We start from the raw sequence: 21,676 nt of genomic DNA on the forward strand, positions 1-21,676 counted from the left end.
GAGAAATGACCCCTGCCTTAGTTGAACACATCACTCTAGAATGTTCTCCCATCATCCAGTTGGTAGTGTTATGCTTAAATGTCACATTCCTTTCATACTCAAGAGACCATACTCTGGGTGAACACCAGAAACTGAGGCCTTTGGTGGGTTAAAGGTCCAAGAAGGACACTTGGGGAAAATGAAAGCTGTATCTTTTTCTTTTTCTAGTTTGGTGACCTTGATCCTAGCAGTGCTGAATTCTTCCTGCAAGAGGAGAGGCTGACACAGATGAGAAATGAATATGAGCAGCAGTGCAGGGTAAGTGACTAAAGAGAAATTAGTAAGTGGAGGAGGGCTCGGGTTCAAATCCCACTTCACCATTTACTAGTGACCATTAAAATGTTACGTAATCTGTGGGCTCCTCAGTTCCTCATCTATAAGATGGTAAAAATAAGAGTACTCACTCAGGAGGTTGTGAAGAATCAATGAGTGAATATACGTAAATTATTTAGAACAGAGCCTGGAACATAGTAAGCATTTAATCCAAATGTTAGCTGTTGTTATTTAGTACCCAGAATATTAGGGACTCATACAACCTGCATTTAAATTTGTTTTATCCACGTCAGAGATTGCTGGTTCTTAGGGGAGAATAAAGTTTTAGTCCAAGTAGAGAAATACATGGTCATGTTCACATGCTTATTCCAAAATGAGCCTTTCTTTTTTTTTTAATGTTTATTTATTTATTTTTGAGAGTGAGAGAGAGACAGATACAGAATCTGAAGCAGGCTCCAGGCTCTGGGCTGGACGCAGGGCTGGAACCAAAGAACCATGAGATCATGACCTGACCCGAAGTCAGACACTTAATCAACTGAGCTACCCAGGTGCTCCTGAAATGAGCCTTTCTTAAATTTTTTTAATGTTTTTTTAACATTTTTGAGAGAGAAGGGCAGAGAGAAAGGGGTTGGGGGAGACAGAGAATCCAAAGCAGGCTCCAGGCTCCAAGCTGTCAGCACAGAGCTGGGCATGGGGCTCGAATTCACAAATTGCGAGATTGTGACCTGAGCTGAAGTCAGATGCTCACCTGACTGAGCTACCCAGATGCCCCTAAAATGAGCCTTTCTTAATCAAACACTGCAGACCTAATCTGATGTAATTTGTTTTTGTCCTGTGTGTATGTGTTTTTCCCCTGAATACCTTATTTTATTTACAAAATGCAGAAGCAGCAAAAATCACTCAGGGCTTTAGCTACTAAATAATTACAAATTCCTACCAGAAGTAGGGCACCTGGGTGGTTCAACTGTGGCTTAGGTCATGATCTCATGGTCTGTGGGCTCAAGCCCTGTGTTGGGCTCTGTGCTGACATCTCAGAGCCTGGAGCCTGCTTTGGATTCTGTGTCTCCCTCTCTTTCTCTGTGCCCCACCTCCACTCATGCTCTGTCTCTCTCCATCTCTCAGAAATAAATAAACATTAAAAAACAAAATTCAAACAAACAGACAACAAATTCCTACCGGAAGAGACAAAAACATTTTTATAAATAATAGGCATCTTTGATTTTTTTGTAACTAACTCTCAGTTGTAACTAATTTGGGATTTTTTTTCTTCTTAAATCACAATAACTTGATTTTAACAAGGTAATTATAACTGAGTTCTGACTACTTGAAAATTGTGTTTGTACAGAAATGAGGAAAACAATCACTTCCTTATGAGGTTGCCCATAGCCTGCCTTCCCAGGAAATATATGTGCACATTTTGAGAAAAGAGACAAAACATTAATGCTAATTTTACAATTAAGTTTTGGCTGTCTCTAATCAAGTAGAGGTGTTTTCCTTATAATTCTTAAAAGTTATGATTTCATTAGTAAAATCTGTCATCTCTACCTCCCCAAAATTCCCCAAATCCATTCAGTTATATTCTTAAACAGATTATACACCATTCACCCATGTCGTTCACCCATTTAGAGCGTACAACTCTGTATCTTTTAGTATATTCACAGAATTGTACAATCACTACCATAATCGATCTTAGGACATTTTTATCACCCCAGAAAGAAACTCCCACTCCTCTTAGCTGTAGTCTATCCCTAGGCAACTAATCATCCACCTTTTGTCTCTGGAGACTTGACTATTCTTTATAAATGGAATCTTCATAAACTTTATATAAATGGAATCATACACGATGTGGTCCTTTGTGGCTGACCTCCTTCACTTCTTCACTTCCCGTAGTATTTTCAAGGTTCATCCATGTTGTAGCATGTATCAGTGGTCCCTTCCTCTCTCCTCCCCTCCCCTTCCTTTTTTTAAATTTTATTTATTTTGAGAGAGAGAGAGAGAGAGAGCGCGCGAGCAAGCGGGGGAGGGGCAGAGAGAGGGAGACAGAATCCCAAGCAGGCTCTGCACTGTCTGGGAAAAGCCCAATGCAGGTCTTGAACTCCTGAACTGCAAGATTATGACCTGAGCTGAAATCACAACTGAGCTACCCAGGCACCCCAGTACTTCTTTTCTTTTCATTGCTACATTATCTTCCATTATATGTCTATACTGCATTTTAATTATCCGTTCATTAGTTGATGAACATTAGGGTTAGTCTATTATGAATAATGCTGCTATGAACATCTGTGCACAAGTTTTTATGTGGATATGTTTTCATTTCTCTTTGGTATATGCCCAGGGGGGAATTGCCGGGTTATAATATCACTGCATGTTTAACCTTTGGAGGAACCGCCGAACTTTTCCCAAGGAATTTGCACCATTTTACATTCCTACCAATGTGAGAGTTCCAGTTTCTGTACATCCTTGACAACAGTTGTTCTTGCTATGTCTTTTGGAATTTAGCCATCCCTAGGGGTTGTGAAGTGGTACCTCACTGTGTTATTTACATTTCCCTGATGACTGTTGATTTTGAGTATCTCTTCAAGGGCTTATCGGCATATCTCTCTTTTTTAAAGTTTATTTATTTTGAGAGAGAGAGAGAGCATGAATGGGGTAGGGGCAGAGACAGGGAGAGAGAGAATCCCAAGCAGGTTCTGTGCTGTTAGCACATGCAGGGCTTGAACTCATGAGCCACAAGATCATGACCCAAACCGGTCAAGAGTGGGACACTTAACCAACTCACTAGCCACCCAGGCACCCCTGCATCTCTTTCTCAAGAAAGGTCTATTCAGATATTTTGCCTAATTTTTAAATGGATTGTCTTTTTATCATTGAGTTGTAATAGTTCCTTGTATATTCTAGTTATAAGACCCTTGTCAGACCATGTAATTTGCAAAAGCTATTCTCCTATTCTGTGGGTTGTCTTCTTACTTCCATGATATCCTTTGAAACAAAAGTTTTTGGTTTGGTGATGTCCAGTTTACCTGTTTTTTTCTTTTGTTGCTTGTGCTTTTGCCGTCATTTTTAGACTTGCGTTGATTTTTATGGAGCACCAGGGTGGTTCAGTCGGTTAAGTGTCCGACTCTTGATTTTGGCTCAGGTCATGATCTTACAGTTCATGAGATTAAGCCCTGCATTGGGCTGTGCACTGACAGCCCTACTTGGGATTCTCTCTCCCTCTCTTTCTGTCTGCTCCTCCCCTGTTCGTGCTCTGTCTGTCTCTCAAAATGAATAAACAAACTGGGGTGCCTGGGTGGGTTGGTCGGTTAAGCGTCCAACTTTGGCTCAAGTCATGATCTCATGATTCATGGGATTGAGCCCTGTATCAGGCTTTCTGCTCTCAGCTTGGGATCATCTGTCCCCCTCCCTCTCTTTGAAAAATAAACTTTAAAATAAATAAACAAAAAACTAAAAAAGAAAAAAAAAGACTTGTGTTGGTTTTTAAACTCCAGGTATTACAAGACCAAGTGGATGAACTCCAGTCTGAGCTGGAGGAATTTCGTACGCAAGGCAAAGTGTTGAGACTTCCCTTGAAGAACTCACTGTCCGAAGAACTTGAGGTTAACAGTGGTTGCATTGAGCCTGATCAGGGTAAGCCATTCAGACATCATCTTTCCAGAGGCTCTGCCTTTGGCTTTTGCTTTTATGGCCATGGCTGAATGTAAAATTGCACAACTTTGGCAACTAACAAAATTTTTTTAAAAACCTGGGCAGTACTATTTTCTTGAGCTATTTCACTTGTGGTCTGTTTTTTTCATTTATCCTTAAAGTCTTTATGAGAATATTTCTTTCTGATTTTTATACATATCAACAAAGGAATGGAAAACTCAAATCACAAGGATATTTGCTTTGTTTAAAACAAACAAACAAACAAACCTGGCACAAGTCTGAGAATCCAGGGCTTGGGAATGTTAACATTCAGACACTGAACTATTGCCGAATCCTCCCTTTCTTAAGGAGTGCCTAACTGGTATGATGATCATTTTGGAGAATAGGCCAACCAGAAACCAGAATTTGGTTTGCTTACACTGGCCGTATTAAAACCAGCATTGCCTCTGTAGAACCACAAATAAGTTAAATAAGTGTTGGTTGCCTGTGCCTTTGAGGAGGACCTGGAGTGGGAAAGTTGGAAGGCAGCGTTTGGGAACGCTGCTGCATTTCTCATCAGCTCTTTTCCTTCCTCCTGGCCTTCTGCCTCTTTCCTCAGTGTGTTGGGTTTGAATTTCACAAACTCATAATAAATTCTTCTGTTCTAGTCTTCCCTACTGCTAACGGAGTACAGGTTCTTACAAGGATTATTTATTCCTCTCATTAGCTATTCATTCTAGAATAAATAAGGGATTTGGGAGGGGACGGAGAGAAGGCTTAAGACCTTTCTTGTGATTCTAAGTATGTGGTCAGTAGCCTTACTGTAGTGTAAGGATGGAACCCAGCTGATGGTATGATGCATCTCAGAAGCTTCTCTGGACTTTCCCGATAGTGTGGGGGGTTCTCCTCATGGATATGTGAAGCTGTTCCATCCTGGGGTGGTTTGCACCCATCACTTCTCCGGTGGGGATATACCAACGGGAAAAGAAAGAATATGTGAAAAGAAAGCTCAGGGCAAGACTCAATCTCAAATGCTAGACGTGCCCTTTCTCATATCTGCCTGTGAACCCACGTGAAAAACTTTTTTTGAATCCCCTGCCTTAGGAGATTCCCACATAGTATTAGACATAATGATTTTGTCCATGTATGAGCTCAGTCTCCAATTTATGCTTCACATTTCGGTGTCCGTCGTCATCATGGACAGTTGCAGAAGTGAACTCCTATGAATGACATGAGAATTTTCCTCCCAAACTGCCTATATCCAGGTTCCTAACCTATTTTTAAAATTTTAGCTGATAATTTAAAATGGGTTTCCACTTGCACTGTAGGAAATTAATATTGTGGGTTCGCCCTCTTGACCCATGAAGTTAGCGCCCCCCCGGCACCTTCTGCCACATTGCCTCTCTGCTGATTTGTCACATAGTATTTGTTGGATAGAAAGCTGATTGATCTAATCAAACTCCCTTACTCCCCAGCATTTTCATTTTAGAAGGTCACCTTTAAACCACAATTTCCACGCCTGCCCCCACCTACCCTTCAAAAAGATGGATTCTATTAAGGTTTGGTACAGAGTCTGTACATAAAAGAATCTTACTGTATTGCCTGTTCACCATCATTTTTCTCTTGTTTTCCTTAATGCAAGCCACCTCTTGGCTTCTCTGGTTTCCTAGTAGATCCCATCAGCGGTAACTGAGGCTGAAATGTATTTCTTTAACTGGACGTTCCCTCCTCAGAGGCCAGTTGTGTTACTGAAAGAGCCTGCCACAGGCTCACCGGGTCCCGTGTGTTTTCAGGGCTTGGTTCTGAAGAATGCAATCCATTGACTATGAGCATCGAGGCAGAGCTGGTCATTGAGCAAATGAAAGAGCAACATCACAGGGACTTATGTCGCTTAAGACTGGAGCTTGAAGAGAAAGTAAGTCCTTGTCCTGTTCTCTCATTTCTTTGACCTCTGGCAAGCTTTGGCTTATAGAACATTCTTAATTCTTTTTACTCATAGAGCATCACTTAAAAAAAATTCTTTTTAATGTGTATTTATTTTTTAGAGACAGGGAGAGAACGAGCAAGCAGGAGTGTGCACAAGCAGGGGAGAGACACACAGAGAGGGAGACACAGAATCTTAAGCAGGCTCCAGGCTCTGAGCTGTCAGCACAGAGCCCGATGTGGGGCTCAAACCCATGAACCATGAGAGCATGACCTGAGCTGCAGTTGGATGCCTAACCGCCTAGGCCACTCCGGCGCCTTATAGAGCATCACAGTTTATACATTTCCTGTTGTTTCTGGTGGCTACCAAAACCCCCTTCCTCAGGATGGTTTCTTCCGTAGGCTGAGCATGAGGCCTTTCCTCCTAGGAGAGACTTTTGCCAAAATGTATTATCTTCAGCCCTAGCAAGCATGGAACTTGAAGGCCAATGCATTATTTCTAACTTGTTGAAAAACATCTTAATAAGACCAAAGAAAGCCCTTTGATATAGCAGTAAGTACAACTTCTGAAGCTTGGCCTCCAAAACCCTCCACCACAGTGCTTCAGCTTATATATCTAGTCTTCTTTGTTACCTTCTCCTCCAGCCAAGCCAGTAGTTCGCAGTTCTTCATCAAAGTGGCCTCTCTCGTTCATGCTGGCACCTGCTGTGTTACTCCTCTCTCCCTCTTGAAAGTCTGCTTACCCTTCAGAGTTCAGATCCAATGCTACATCTAGCACGAGCCCATTCCTGAATGCCCTTGGCCAAATGTGATCTTTTCCTCTTTGAATCTCTCTCTAGGTTACACGGTAGCTCTCTTTTCTATACCTTTTATGTGTTTCATTCTGCCCTGTAGCATACTTGTTTGCACTCGACAAACCCGTGTCCAGAGCGGTTTCTCCTCGATGGCAGGACTATATCACACCCGACTCTGTGTCCCCACAAGGCCACCGAGTGCCTATGATAGGTGTCTGATCAATGTTTGAATTTAAATATTTTAAATCCCTACATTTACAGTTGGACAGGACGCCTGGGAAGACCAATGTATCTATGTGAAAGTCTAGTCATTTTTATCAGAGTTGTTCAGAAACTAATAAAATTCAACCGAGTTACAAAGGAAAAGAAACTATGCCTGACTCAATCATATCTCATTTAACATGTTTTCGAGCTGTTAAAGTGGGAAAACTGAGGAACGTCCACATGGGAGAGAAGTAGTTACTGCCCACCCCCCCCCCCCCCCCCCCCCCCCCCCCCCCCCCCGCCTTCCCATGGCCTTGAGTCGAGTAACATTGAGGTGGTTTCGCTTTCCGACTTCAGGTGCACCATTATGAAAAACAGCTGGATGAGACCAAGGTCGCCTGGGAAAAGGAGCAAGAGAGCACAAAGCAAAAGTACGAGAATGAGGCGCACATCTTGGGAGAACAAATAAATGACCTTAAAAACGAAATTGCGGAACTTCGGGGCCAGGCAGCGGTGCTCAAGGAGGCCCAGCATACAGCCGTCTGCAGACACGAGGAGGAGAAGAGCGAGCTGCAGATGAGGTGGGATGAGGAGAAGGCTCGCCTGCGGGAGGAGCTGAGGCTGGAGCACGGGGTGGAGCTCGAGGCCCGCCTGCAGCAGGCCGAGGAGAGCTTCCACCGCGAGAGGGAAGGGCTCCTTCGGAACGGCGCCTGGACGGAAGAGAAGGTGAGAGGCCTGACTCAGGAGCTTGAGCAGCTTCACCAGGAGCAGCTGCAAAGCCTGATGGAGAAGCACGCTCTCGAGAAGGAGGAGTTGCGGAAAGAGCTCTTGGAAAAGCACCAAAGGGAACTTCAAGAGGGAAGGTAAGAAAATAGGGGAAATGGAGAAGCCAAAACACTGTCCCTTGGGGGCACCAGAAGTTCCAGTCAGTTAAGGAGACTTTGACTAAATGCCTTAGTTTCTCAACCTATTTTGCCATTGTTTAGATGTAAGCCTACCCTGGGGTTATTGAAATGGATTTTTCCTTAAGATAGTATTTCTTAATGTTTGTTTATTTTTGAGAGAGCATGAGCGGGGGATGGACAGAGAGAGAGAGAGACGCCAAATCCAAAGCGGGCTCCAGGCTCTGAACTGTCAGCACAGAGCCTGGCACGGGACTCAAACCCATGAACTGTGAGAACCTGAGCTGAAGTTGGATGTTTAGCCAACTGAGCCACCCAGGCGCCCCAAAAGATAGTACTTCTCGTTTCAACGACTATCCTTTCAGGTTCCAGATGAGAATAATTAGTGTGTTCTGAGAAAGGCTATCTGTGAGCTAAATTCTGGGTAAAGTTCTATAATGAAGAACTCAAAGAATGAAGTGCAGCTTTGTGCTTACCTTCCCCACATGAAATCACAGGTACATGTGAGGGCTTTGAGGCTTCATACCCTGATTATTTTAGTGCTGTTTTATTAAATAAGGAAAAACGTAATGAATATATTAATATGTATGGTGTACAGGACTACTACTCTCCAATGTATACTTAATTAAAATGAAGGAATTTTGTATACTTCCCGAATTAGGGTTAGGTTAATATGCATTTGATCGTGAATGTGAAATATCAGTTTATATTTTTGGTTAAAAATCCATAAACACATCCAGGAGGATGCCAAAGAAGGCGGTTTCTAGATTTTCCCTCTAAACACAGAGAGAGGTAAGTCTTTTAAGTTCATTATGGCTGCCAGTCTCCGCTCTCAGAAATGAGACCCTCTGTATAAATCAATTACACAGGAAGACGTAAAGACCGTTTTTATAGAAAGGGTTTAGATTGTCTGCTTGTTAGTGTCTTCTTTGCGCGGGAAAATGTGTTTTGTTTGCTTCTGGAGTCGGTGGCAGTTTCAGTAATGCTGTATGTTGACTACATTTAGGGAAAAAATGGAAACTGAGTGTAATAGAAGAACCTCTCAGATAGAAGCCCAGTCTCAGGCTGATTGTCAGAAGGTCACCGAGCGGTGTGAGAGCGCCCTGCGAAGCCTGGAGGCGCGCTACCGCCAAGAGCTGAAGGAGCTCCTGGAACAGCAGCTGGAGGAGAGGTCCCAGTGGGAGTTTGAGAAGGACGAGCTCACCCAGGAGTGTGCCGAAGCCCAGGAGCAGCTCAAAGAGACGCTCCAAAGAGAGAGAGCAACTTCCCTGGTGCTGAGCCAGGAGAGAGAGATGCTGGAGAAAACGTACAAAGAACATTTGAGTAGTATGGTCGTTGAAAGAGAGCAGCTGCTCAGAGACCTGGAAGATCTAAGAAACGTGTCCGAAAGTCAGCAGAGCCTGCTGTCTGACCAGACACTTGAGCTGAAGAGCGGTGGTGAAGGAGCGCCAAGGGACCGGGAGCAGGTCCCGTGCCAGGCAGGCGCCTCAGGGCGGCAGGCCGCCAGCCAGCAGCTTGAGAAGCTGCAAACGGAACACGACCGGGAGAGGCAGGAAATGATGTCCAGGCTTCAGGCCATGGAAAGTGTCCACAGGGTGACCTGTGAGAAAGCGGATCAGGAGAGGGCCGAGATGAGCACAGAAATCTCTAGGCTGCAGAATAAAATCAAAGAAATGCAGCAGGTGGTATCTCCTCTCTCCAGGACAGAGAGTGGCTGCCAGGCAGTGGGCGGGGAGGACGCAGAACGCAGTGGAGCCATGTCCCTGCTCCAGCAAGGAAAGCAGTTGTTGGAAGAGAATGGAGATGTCCTCTTGAGCCTGCAGAGAGCTCACGAGCGAGCAGTGAAGGAAAATGTGAAAATGGCCACTGAAATTTCAAGACTGCAGCAGAAGTTACAAAAATTAGAGCCGGGGTCAGTAATGTCTTCTTGTTTAGACGAGCCAGCTACGGGATTATTTGGAAGTTCTGTGGAACCGACAGAGCCATTTTTACTGCAGAGTCAAATGAAGCAAGTAGAAGGTGTAGCCACACAGCACGCCCTAAGTGACCTACAAGACGACGAGGCCCGGGATCTGGGAAGCACAGGGACGAGCTCAGCTCAGAGACAGGAAGTCAAAACAGAGGAGTCTGAAGCATCAATAGAGAGTTTTTCCGAGCTCGAGAACAGTGAAGAGACCAGGACCGAGACCTGGGACCTGAAGAATCAGATTCGTCAGCTTCAGGAACAGCTGATGATCTTGCGTGCAGACTGCAGTCGGGCTTCTGAAAAGAAACAGGACCTACTTTTTGACGTTTCTGTGCTAAAAAAGAAACTGAAGATGCTTGAGAGAATCCCTGAGGCTTCCCCCAAATATAAATTGTTGTATGAAGATGCCAGCAGAGAAAATGACTGTCTTCAGGAAGAGCTGAGAGTGATGGAGGTGCGCTATGACGAAGCACTAGAACATAACAAAGATCTCACTTCAGAAGTTTTCAAATTGCAGGATGAGCTAAAGAAAGTTGAAGAGGTGACCGAGACCTTCCTCAGCCTGGAAAAGAGTTACGATGAGGTCAAGAGAGAAAACGAGGAACTGCATGTTCTGGTTTTGAGACTTCAAGGCAAGATTGAGAGGCTCCAGGAAAGAGCGGTGCTGCGCTGTGACTGCTTCTCCTTATGGGAAGCCCATTTAGATAGCCTGGAAGTCCAACCTGAAGAGAAGGTGCCCGGACGACATCAGGCACAGGAAGAGCATGTACCCACAGTGATGAATGTCCACCATATTCTAGAAGAACATTATCAAGAAAACCAGTACCTCGAGCAGGAGAACGCACAGCTCGTGGGAGAAGTAAAAGCAAGTGAAATTTCCTGGCTTCACAGAACAATCCGGACACGTCGAGAGAAGCCCAGAGTACAGAACCAAGTTCTACTGGAGGAAGACATCGCTCTGCTGGGCCTTCAAGACAGACACCTTCAGCGTCAGGCCACCATAGCAGAGTTGGAACTGGAGAAGAAGAAGCTGCAGGAGCTGACAAGAAAGCTGAGGGAGAGAGTCACTACTTTAGTTAAGCAAAAAGATGGACCTTCTCAAGGAGAAAACGAAGAGGAACTAAAGGCAATGATGCATGACTTGCAAATCACATGCAGTGAGATGCAACAGAAAGTTGAACTTCTGAGGTAACGTATGTACCTTCTGAACTTCACGGAACCCCAAGAGCACCTCACCAAATCTAACTTCCGCCACTTGCTGTGCCTAGAGAAACTAACCTGTTAGTCTTCAAGAAAAGAGCAGTACCGTAGACTTCCTTCTGCTTCTGTGTTGTATTAACAAATAGAATAACCCTGCCTAGGAGGCATCCCCTCCCCCTCTATAGGAAATAAATGTCATTCGTTTGGGGTGTCTTAACGGAGCGTGTTTGCTGTTTAACCATGTGCATCCTCAATGTGTGTCAAGTCTTTAACTCTTTTCTGGCATTTCATTTGGGTTGGTAGTTTGTTTGGTTTTGTTTTGGCTAAATGTTAGTTGTTCTCCTCATTTGCTGGAACATGTTCTATGAGAATGCCTTTTGTTTATGATTAACTCACTTGATAGAAGAGAACTCTTATACTAATATAGGAAAAATGCCATGCTTTGTGGCTTGTAGTTCTTCACATCTATCACTCGAGGCACAGGCTGATACTGTATAACCAATGGAAATTTATCTTAGAACATATTGTTCTGTTGAAGAGCTATCAAATTCTAATAAATGTGCTTGAAATTAAGACAGAAATGAAACTCATGCGAAACACCACTCAATTGATTTTATATAACATGATTGCAATAGTCTTCTAGCAAATTTGGTTTTCAAAGACTTGGAAAATATTACATCATGTTTCTGAAATACCTTAATGATAGGAAACAAAAGAACTGAATTCCAGATATAGTTTTTCCACTTCTTCAGACCATTTTTAGTTCTAAAAATCCGAATATAATGAGTTGAAAAAATCACAAAGTTAACCTGAGCGTACGTATTTCTTTTAGTTACGTAGTGAATTTTCTTTTTGTAGGTGCCCTGAGGTCTGTAACGAAAGCTAATACAGCTTAGCAATAGGGCCCATGCCTCTATAGAGCAGGTAGGACTTGAGCCTGAGATAAATGGAAGCTATTAGCCCAAAGCAGTATGATTGCCACCGAGAAAACCAGCAACCATAGCGGGCAGAGTCTCGGCTCCCATCTCTGCCTGCGCGCCAGTGTTTCAGCCACGCTTCCCTAATGGCTTCTGGTGACATTCTCATCTTCCCAAAAGAAAAGAGTCAGTATGTCAGAGCTTGATTTCCAGTACTAAAAGTGTACTAATTTAGACTTCTCTTTTTAACTGGCATGGAATACTTGTTTCATTGGAAGTTCCTAGAAAGCATTTTTCAAAGATGCCACGACTGCCTTGTTATAACGGTATTTTTAAATCTCTGTGATTCAGATGTGAATCTGAGAAGCTTCAAGAAGAAAATTCTATTTTGAGAAGTGAAATTACTACTTTAAATGAAGAAGATAGCATTTGTAACCTGAAATTAGGGAAATTAAATGGATCTCAGGAAGAAATGTGGTAAGACATTATACTTAAATTTTCTTAGGGCATTTTTGCAAGGACTAAAACTGTTTTACTTCAGCATTTAAAGCCTAACTCTTATATTTTCACTGTCCCTTTAGGCAGAAAATAGAAACTGTAAAACAGGAAAAAGCTGCAGTTCAGAAGATGGTTGAAAACCTAAAGAAACAGGTAAGGAGATACTTGGTATTTCCCAGTGTCCCTTGATTCTGAAATTTTCTTTTTTTATTTGCAATTTATAAATTTATAGGACATACTACTATAAATGACATGTAGCTAATGGTGATAAAGTTGTGAAACCTGGGTTTCAGAATGGAAACTCACCCCATGCGGACTCTAAACTAGGCTTCTATTTTTTTGTGAATATGATAACATATATGTTATTTCTAGATTATGAGTATTTAATACAAATTTTATAATCAGTGGGAATGGGGAGACGATATGAGCTCTAAAACCAAATTCATGAAATACTAACCCTGTCCCTCACATTCTTTCAATTAATGTTAGCACCTTCCTCTTTCATCACCATGATTGAAACCGGAAAGTTAAGGACAGAATTTCACAGGTAAAGAGTAAGAGTGTATATATCTTTTCATAGGAGTAGAATTGATGCAGATAGCCTGTGCCATTCCAGTGCCCAATTTTGTAGTCTCATGACATGCAGTTGTGCAGGACAGGGCCATTTAAGAATCTATCTGAAACGGCCAAAAGACCAGGACATCCTGGGAAAAGAGCATTTTCAGTCCTAGAAACAGACAAGGTCTCAATATCCAAAATATATTCTGTGCTCTCACAAATAAAGGGCAAAACTCAGTTGGAAAAACAGGTAATTGGTAGGAGTGGTCAAGTAAAGGGGAGAAATAAAATATAGAAAAAGATAATTAACCTTATTAGGGAAGTGCAAATTCTTTTCTCATCTTTCAGATGAGCAAAAACTGAAAATACCACCCAGTCTGTAAAAAAGGGGTAAGGGTATGAAGGTACTCATACATTTTCTATAGGACTATAAGGTGGTAGCACGAGGAAGACATTTTGGGAATATCTATCAAACCAGTAATATAGGTATATACCTTCTAACTCAGCAGCCCCGCTTTTAAGAAGATGATCCGAAATCCAAAATGGTACCCTCTGTAAATGATTTTTTCAAAAGATTGTTTTTTTTCTTCATAATTAAAAGAATGATAACAAACTTGTGTGTCAGTGTGAGAATGGATAAATACATTATGGAATGTTTTGACACCTCGAATAGAGGCTAGAGCCACTAAAAAATATAGCTTGTTGTGGTTTCTGAATGCACTGTCTTGGGAAGATAAAAGTCTGTGAGATATTGTAAGTGGAAAAAACAGGTTGCCCAAACATCTGAAATGATTCAAATTTTTGTGATAAGAAGGAGAAAACCTCCATGTACATATGAGTTTTGTATATACATAGAAAACAGTCTGGAGAGATATGTACCCAGCTCTGAACAATGGCTACCCCCGTGGAGTTAGACTGTATGGAGGGTCTGTCACTTCTTCAAACACTTCCCAAGTGATGGAATTTGTAATAATGAATAATAGATTAAATTCTGTTATTAAGGGTATGTTTGTGTACATATGTATGTATAAAACTTTATCGACATAGAGAACAAAACCAGTCTCTAAATCTGTTTTTTAGTAGAATTAGGGTAACTAGTTTTTAAAATTCCTTTCAATTTTCATTAGGTTTCAGAATTAAAAACCCAAAACCAACAATTGGATTTGGAAAATGCTGAACTTAGCCAAAAGAACTCTCAGAATGAGAAAGACCTGCAAGAACTTAATCAACGTCTGGCAGAAATGCTATGCCAGAAGGATGAAGAGCCAGGATGCAGTACACTGGAGGAATGGAAACAAGAACAGTCTAATCTGAAGGAAGAACTGGAACAATGTAAAGTGCAGGTATGGAATGTAGCCACCCTACAGCCTTTTGGGAGCAAGTCCCAAAGCATAAAACAATGCTTATATTCAATTTCTTATACATAAAGTCTTAATAATTAAAACAATATAGTACCAGCAAATGAATAGACAGATAGAGAAGTGGAACAGAAAGTCTAGAATTAGACTCAAATACATGTGGAAATGTAGTATATAACAAATCACTGGGGGAAAGATGGATTTCTTAAATAAGTGGTGCCTGGACAACCCAGACATTTGGAAACAGATAAAATTAGATCCATATGGGGTGCTTGCGTGGCTCAGTCAGTTGAGTATCTGGCTCTTAATTTTGGCTCAGATCACGATCTCAGGATCATGAGAATTGAGCCCTGCCTTGGCCTCTGTGCCGGGTGTGGAGCCTGCTTAGGATTCTCTCTCTGTCTCTCTCTCCCTGCCCCCCTTCTGCATGCTCTCTTAAAAAAAAAAAAAATCATATCTTAAACAGTACATATGAATAAAGTCTAATTGGATTAGGGGCCTAAATATAAGAAAGAAAACTACATAAGTAGTAGAAGAAAAACTACATAAGTACTAGAAGAAAACCATGGGCCAATTTCTCTTTAATGTTAGTGTGGAGAAAAACTAACTATGACTCATAAACCAGAGGCCAAAAAAGAAATGATTAGATAAAAATTTTTTTTGTGGCAGAGAAAAACTACTATAGACAAAGTCAAAAGACATTTCACAAACTGGGAAAAAATATTTATATCACATACCACAGAAAGTAGGGCTAATATCCCTACTGTGTAAAGAACATTTAAAAATCAAGGATTTAGGACCAAAATCTGATAGCAAACTGGGAAAAAGACATGAATAAATCTCAATAAAAAGATAAAATGACCCTGAAGCCCATGGAAAAACTCACAATCATAATTATAAAAATGCAAATAAAACGATACTGAAATATCTTTTCTCAGCTATGAGATTGGAAACGATTTTAAAATATGACTTTCTGTTGACAAGACTCTGGGGAAAGCAGGCACTTTTGTATGTTGCTGGGGGTGTAAACTGATATCATCCTTCTGGAGGGAAATTTGCTAATACTTAACAAAATTACCTATGTGCTTACCACTTGGCCCAGCAATCCCATTTCTAGGGATTTATCCTAAAGGTACACCTCCAACAGTGTGAATACTCATATACACAGAGTTATTCATTATAGCATTGTTTGTAACTGCAAAATATTGGAGACAATCTAAATGTTCATATATAGGAGAGTGGCTGGAGAAATGTGGGTACGGTCACACCTTGGGATAGTACTGTGCAGCCATAAAAAAAGGAAAGAAAGAAAAGAGAGGAAAAAGAGAGGGAAGAAGGAAGAGAAGGAAGGAAGGGAAGAAGGGAAAGATGTCTACCGATATGAAATTCTTTCCAGGACATACTCGTAAGTGAAAAAGAGAAGCACAAAAGAGTAGAGGATGACTCTGTCCATGTAAGACAGAAAGGGATGGTATAAAATAAACATGCTCCTATACTTGCTCATCTGTGTGAAAGACATACAAAAATGAAAACCAGAAACTAAAGAGATGGTTACCCATAGGGGGTGGGTGGGAAAGGGATGGAAAAGAGGAATGGGAACAATGTAGAAGGGATGAGGGATGGGAGTACCACTTCCTTGAGTAAATCTTTTCAGGCTCTGACTCTTGGAAGCATAGCAGTGTTTTACATACTCTTCGCATACCCCCAAATAAACACACAGTTAAAACCAATCAGGATGGCGAGAGACACCAGCCTGGAACACAAACACTAAGAAATGAACCTAACTATACCATAAGTGGATAACGTAACTACGATGGGGAAGAAAAGAATGAAGTAAATTGGAAATGATTATCTTGACTATACTGTAGGGCTTAAGAAAGAAAGAAGTATACACAAATGCTAAAATGCTCCAGCCAGTGAATGTGTTTCTCATGGGGGATAAGTCAGTAATTCTGAACCCACTTTTTGTCTATTAGAATTGAGCAAATAGTAAATAGATTATAGGCAACAGAACTGAGGTTCTCACTGTTGGAGAAGGAAACTGCAAGGAGGAAGTAGCGGAAGGCTAAAATGAACCCTGTGGTGTTAGACTCGAATTTGAGGCATTAGTATAAACTCACGTTTCTTAATATATGTATAGACTGATACAGAGACATGGATGTATGTATATGCATGGAGTGCCCAGATCTTGGTTTCTAAATATTATTCTCTTATAAAAGAAACTAGGGCTCTTTGGAAAAAATGATTGATTCTAGGGCTGGGGCAGGGAAAATTCCAGATGAGTCTGGAACACCTCATGGTGCCAGAAAGAAAAAAGTGCTTAAAGAAAATAGATGGGGCATATTTAAAGGATACAGACTCCCACCTAAAGAACTGCTCATGGCCAAAGCTGGAATAGTTTGACCAACAAAATAGCTCATGGCCAAAGCTGGAATAGTTTGACCAACAAAATAATCATAATAAATCATAAAATAAATATAGAATAAGTAGGTATGGGTACAGACTGATATTAAAAATTGATTAAATGGAGGAGAATTAACAGCTCTCCCTTATAGTAGAAATCTGATTAATAAATGTAGAGTGAAAGAAGGAAATAGAAAGTCATCATTAGGCAAACATGAGAGTAGCACCTACTGTAGACAAAATCCACTGATAGAAACTAAAATTAATAAACAAAAGTTTAAGGAGAAACATGATTTTCATAGCCTCAAACTATCTCCCCCCAGAGAAAGTAGCTTTGCAGTGGAGAAACCTGCAAAAACTATCTGAGAAATCATGTTTGTGACGTTGGGGTGGACAGTCTTTCAGGAGATAGTTTCAGGGGGCACCTGGGAGGCTCAATCAGTTGAGCATCCAACTCTATGTTTCAGCTCAGGTTGTGATTTCACGGTTTGTGGGTTCAAGCCTCGCATCGGGCTCTGTACTGACAGTGCAGAGTCTGCTATTGTCTCTCTCTCCCTCTCCTTCCGCCCCGACCCAACTCGTGCTCGCTCGCTCGCTCTCAAAGTAAAAATAAACTTAAAAAAAAAAAAAAAAGATAGTTTTGGTTCATTCCACTGAATGTAATGGTCATAAAAGAGTGTGTCATTGAATCTGGGGCTAGGGTTTCCTTAATGCTGCTGTGTGTGAACCCAGGAAGTCTCCCCTGGCTAAATGAGTATGTCCTCTATTTGACTTTTTAATTTTTCTTCTTAGTCCTCCACTTTAGTGTCTTCTCTGGAGGCAGAACTTTCTGAAGTGAAAATACAGACTCATATTGTGGAACAGCAGAACCTCCGTCTCAAAGATGAACTGGAGAAAATGAAACAAGTAAGACTGCGTGCTGTGTGGAGTGGGTGCAGCGGGGAGGCTCATAGAACGCTGCGGACCTGGTGGTCTGGCTTTGCCAGCCACCGGACATCCTTTATGCGCTGTCCTGTCAACTAGCTTGTTGTTTCGTAAAAACTGAGGGTGTGTGTACAAGTCCACGTATAAGGGCTCCTATTGCTAGTTCTCTACATGCTGTTCGAGGTATGTAACTGACATGCTGTAGACTGAAATTCTATAAATCAGTCACAGCCACTTCAGTTTAAGAAATTTGTTGCTCTGTTTTCCTCCAGCCCAGTGAAAAGTAACAATACATTTGTCTAAAATGAAAGTGACTTTATTGCTCATAACTTTAATAACTATTCCAGATTGGTGCAACACACAAAAAAGTCCCACTTTACCTTTTTTCTTTTCTTTTTTTGTTATATTTTTTAATGTTTTCTTTCTTTCTTTTTTTTGAATGTTTTATTTATTTCTGAGGGAGAGACAGTCAGTATGAGCAGGGGAGGGTCAGAGAGAGAGGGAGATACAGAATCTGAAACAGGCTGTGGGCTCTGAGCTGGCTGTCAGCACAGAGCCCGACGTGGGGCTTGAACCCACGAACCATGAGATCATGACTGAGCTGAAGTCGGACGCTTAACTGACTGAGCCACCCAGGCACCCCCCCACTTTCCCTTTTTTCTTATGGCAAGTGTGAGTCATCTATCTTGGGCTAAAGAATAAATTCTAGAACATTATCAGGGATGCAGTCTCAGTTATGAATTTGGCTTTAAGAAGCCTATTTCAAAGTTTGAAACAAAGACTTGATTTTTAAGGATAGAAGACAGTTCACCTAAAGTTATATCCTGAACTTTGTCCTATTTTATTCTTTATTCTGCACTTTTTAATGAGCACAGGATTTGATTAATCCTTATTTATAAATCAGAGAACTTAGTTCTTTTTGGGGGGGGGAGTGCAAGCAGGGAGGGACAGAGAGGGGGCGATAGGATCTGAAGCAGGCTCTGTGCTGACAGGCTGAAAGCAGGGAGCCCGATGTGGGGCTCAAACTCAGGAGCTGTGAGATATGACCTGAGCCGAAGTTGGACACTCAGCCGACTGAGCCACCCAGTGCCCCTCGTCCTATTTTTTTAAATTTGCTTCACTAAAGGTTTACTTTGATATTAAGACGTCTTTAGATTATAAAATTCTCTGTTTTGTATCTGTTCAGCCTGTGAGCATAAAGGTGTCCTATGAATGCCGAAGTTTTGAGTCTCTACCACTGAGTTTATGTTTGTGTTGATCTCTAATTGACGCCTGCAAGTCTTCATTTCCTAATAGGATTGTAATACTTCCAGGGCATTTGTGCCTCTCCTAATGCCTAATCCTGGTACCTGGTAGGAGCTCTGTAAGTCAGAGGCTGCCATGCAGAGTAGATCTGTTCTGCCCTAACAGAAGCTGTCTGCCATTGTAAACACTGCAGAAGTTAAAGCTCATAGGGCCTTTCTGTGGCACCTAAGTTTTCCAGTGCTGTTCTTACCAAGTGCATCCTAATTACCGTGGGCATCCTTTTCTCCTTTACCTTTTGAAAATCTGTTGTTTGGTCTTTAAGATGATAATGATGGGCTCCAAATCCATAGCATGGGAAATGTGTGTTTTGTGACTTCACTGAGCTAGAGATCAGAAGGAAAGGAGTGTACCTGGGAGTAAAATAGCATGATGAGGACATCATTTGGCACATTTTTATTGATAGATTTTACAGAGATGGTGGGATAAATAGTGAAGTAGAAAAATGGTGAGCCTTGTCTGTCTTAGGCAGGAAGTTATTCTGTGGCACCTGGGCTCTTTTGGATCACGACAGTAGGATAGTATCAGCCCATTGTTGCTGCCATACTGTGTGGACCTAGGAAGTATGTGCTTGCTCTGTAGGGCAAAATACAAGTAAATTGTGAGTGAGAATTTCTCTTGCACAGACGAGAAACACGAGTAGCATCAGCAGAAGTCACATGCCAGCCGGCACACCCAAAATGGTACCAGGCTTTGTGAGGTTCTGGGGATGAGAAAGCAAGGTAGTGAGCAAAGGAGAAAGGTCCTTTAGCAAAGCAGTGCCTAGGTACTTTAAACTGCATTGTCCTGTGTCCTCATTTTAGATTTGTAAGGTGTGATGTATTCTCAGTTGGAGACAAGATTCAACCCTTAAAGTCTATGTTGTCATATTATTCCTGAAGCTAAATGTGTGAAACAACTTAAGATATGAAGTAGAAAGATGGCCATAAAATCATGATAAAGAACTGAAAATATAAGTCAAGTGAGGGGCACCTGGGTGGCTTAGTCGGTTAAGCGTCCGACTTTCACTTGGGTCATGATCTAACGGTTCGTGGGTTCGAGCCCCGCGTCGGGCTCTGTGCTGACTGCCAGCTCAGAGCCTGGAGCCTGTTTCAGTCTGTGACTCCCTCTCTCTCTGACCCTCCCCTGCTCACGCTGTCTCTCTCTCTCTCTCTCCTAGAAATAAATAAAAAACATTAAAAAAAAAAAAGTCAAGTGAAACAGAGGGAAATAAAAGTATATGGACGATGGGAAGAAACAATCGGTGTCTTTAAAAAGCAGTCATTGCGGGGAGGAAGGAATCACTCCCACACCCTGGGACATTTAGCAATGTCTAGGGCCATTTTTGGTTTTCACAACTGGTGTGTGGGGACAGGGGTGCTATGGGCATCTAAAAGCCAGAGATGCTGCTAACCATTCTCCAGTGCACAGGACAGACCCCCCACAACAAAGAATTATCTGGTCCACAACATCAGTCCTAGTAAAGCTGATACTGAAACGGAACAGAAACAGCCTTTGGTTTGTCTTGATTCCGGTGGAGAGGAGGAAGCCAATGTGTTCGCATTAACATTTTACTAAGCAAGGCAGTTTGGGCCCCTTCCGAAGGGAACCCATGAAATACACTGAAAAACACTGACCGTTTTAGCTTTAAACTTGTCCTTGTATTGATTCACTGTACTTGGTTCATGCCAAGTCTATAGTCTTGACCGAGATAGCTGAAAAAGATTTTTTTCCAGTTAAAAAAGCACGAGGAAAATGTCTGGTGCTATATACGTGCACAAGTTAAATTGATGACAGAATGGCAGCATGTTACTTATTTTCCCCTGAAGGTGAAACAGAGGCTAGGACCATTATATAACAGTGTCTGTGTGAATCCATCTGAGCAGACATTTTGGCAGTCAATTAGAGAATGGAGAGACTCTAGCAGGGAACATTTTTTTAAATTTAATTATAGTTCCTTAGGGTTTATATGTCCTGTGAAATATCTATGTAGATAGGGAAATAGCAGCCATGAAAATGCCCTGTTTATAAATACAGCCATGAGACGCGATGGGATTGTTTATCTCTTACAGCTGCACAGATGTCCTGATCTCTCTGACTTCCAGCAGAAACTTTCTAGTGTTCTTAGCTACAATGAAAAACTGCTGAAAGAAAAGGAAACTCTCAGTGAGGAACTAAAGAGCTGTGTGGATAAGGTAGTAAACAGAAGACTTTTTACCCTCACTCTACAGTGTATTCCACAGTGAGCATTTCTGTGTCCAGTGGCACTTGGCTCTCCCGTTTTAGCCGAAGTGTTCCATGGTCTCCTGGAATAGCATTTCAGCGGGCCTTATGCGACCTCAGAATTTCTGAGGTCAGGATTTTAAAAGGAGTCTAAATTAGTTGTTTAATAATTACATTATTAAACATAGTAATACATAGTTTTCCTCATTTTAATATATAACCATGCTACTTAATGTATATTATTTATGTATGTCACTATTAATAATATAGTGTTGCATTTAATACTCTGAGATCTATTACGTAGACACACACTTTGTTTTCTATTGTATTTTCCCTAGCAAATCCTATAACATTGCTTTCGTCCCACCTGCCTTAATAGGCATTCCGTATTTTCCTATTATGGTACTCTCTTGAGAGTTCTAATTGCCTTTCAGCCTACCATTTTTCACCCACAATGAGGGCAGTGAGAGAGAAAAATGGAAACTACCAAAGAGAAGAGACTCCTCAAAATTAAAGGTAGAAAAGGGAGTCAGGAAAATGTCTTTCTTTTACTTTGCCCTGCTCCCCCATGGCGTTTGATCTTTTCAGC

At 41.7% G+C, this 21,676-nt stretch overlaps 1 protein-coding gene across 8 annotated transcripts in view; it reads left to right on the forward strand.

The window, feature by feature from the left end:
• Nucleotides 1–21,676, forward strand: part of NIN (ninein) — a 98,085-nt gene that overhangs the window by 58,255 nt on the left and 18,154 nt on the right. For 7 of the 8 annotated variants that reach the window (XM_039256101.1, XM_039256103.1, XM_039256102.1 and 4 more), the window contains 10 exons: nucleotides 208–297; nucleotides 3,801–3,939; nucleotides 5,730–5,851; nucleotides 7,215–7,720; nucleotides 8,766–10,913; nucleotides 12,194–12,319; nucleotides 12,424–12,493; nucleotides 14,026–14,241; nucleotides 17,452–17,565; nucleotides 20,937–21,059. In XM_039256101.1, coding sequence (XP_039112032.1) covers nucleotides 208–297; nucleotides 3,801–3,939; nucleotides 5,730–5,851; nucleotides 7,215–7,720; nucleotides 8,766–10,913; nucleotides 12,194–12,319; nucleotides 12,424–12,493; nucleotides 14,026–14,241; nucleotides 17,452–17,565; nucleotides 20,937–21,059 — 3,654 coding nt within the window. The remainder of the gene's footprint in view (nucleotides 1–207; nucleotides 298–3,800; nucleotides 3,940–5,729; nucleotides 5,852–7,214; nucleotides 7,721–8,765; nucleotides 10,914–12,193; nucleotides 12,320–12,423; nucleotides 12,494–14,025; nucleotides 14,242–17,451; nucleotides 17,566–20,936; nucleotides 21,060–21,676) is intronic. The other variant, XM_039256108.1, reaches the window with a different exon arrangement.

This window comes from Hyaena hyaena, unplaced genomic scaffold (genome assembly GCF_003009895.1).
Source record: "Hyaena hyaena isolate Hyena2069 unplaced genomic scaffold, ASM300989v1 scaffold_559, whole genome shotgun sequence".
Classification (NCBI taxonomy): domain Eukaryota; kingdom Metazoa; phylum Chordata; class Mammalia; order Carnivora; family Hyaenidae; genus Hyaena; species Hyaena hyaena.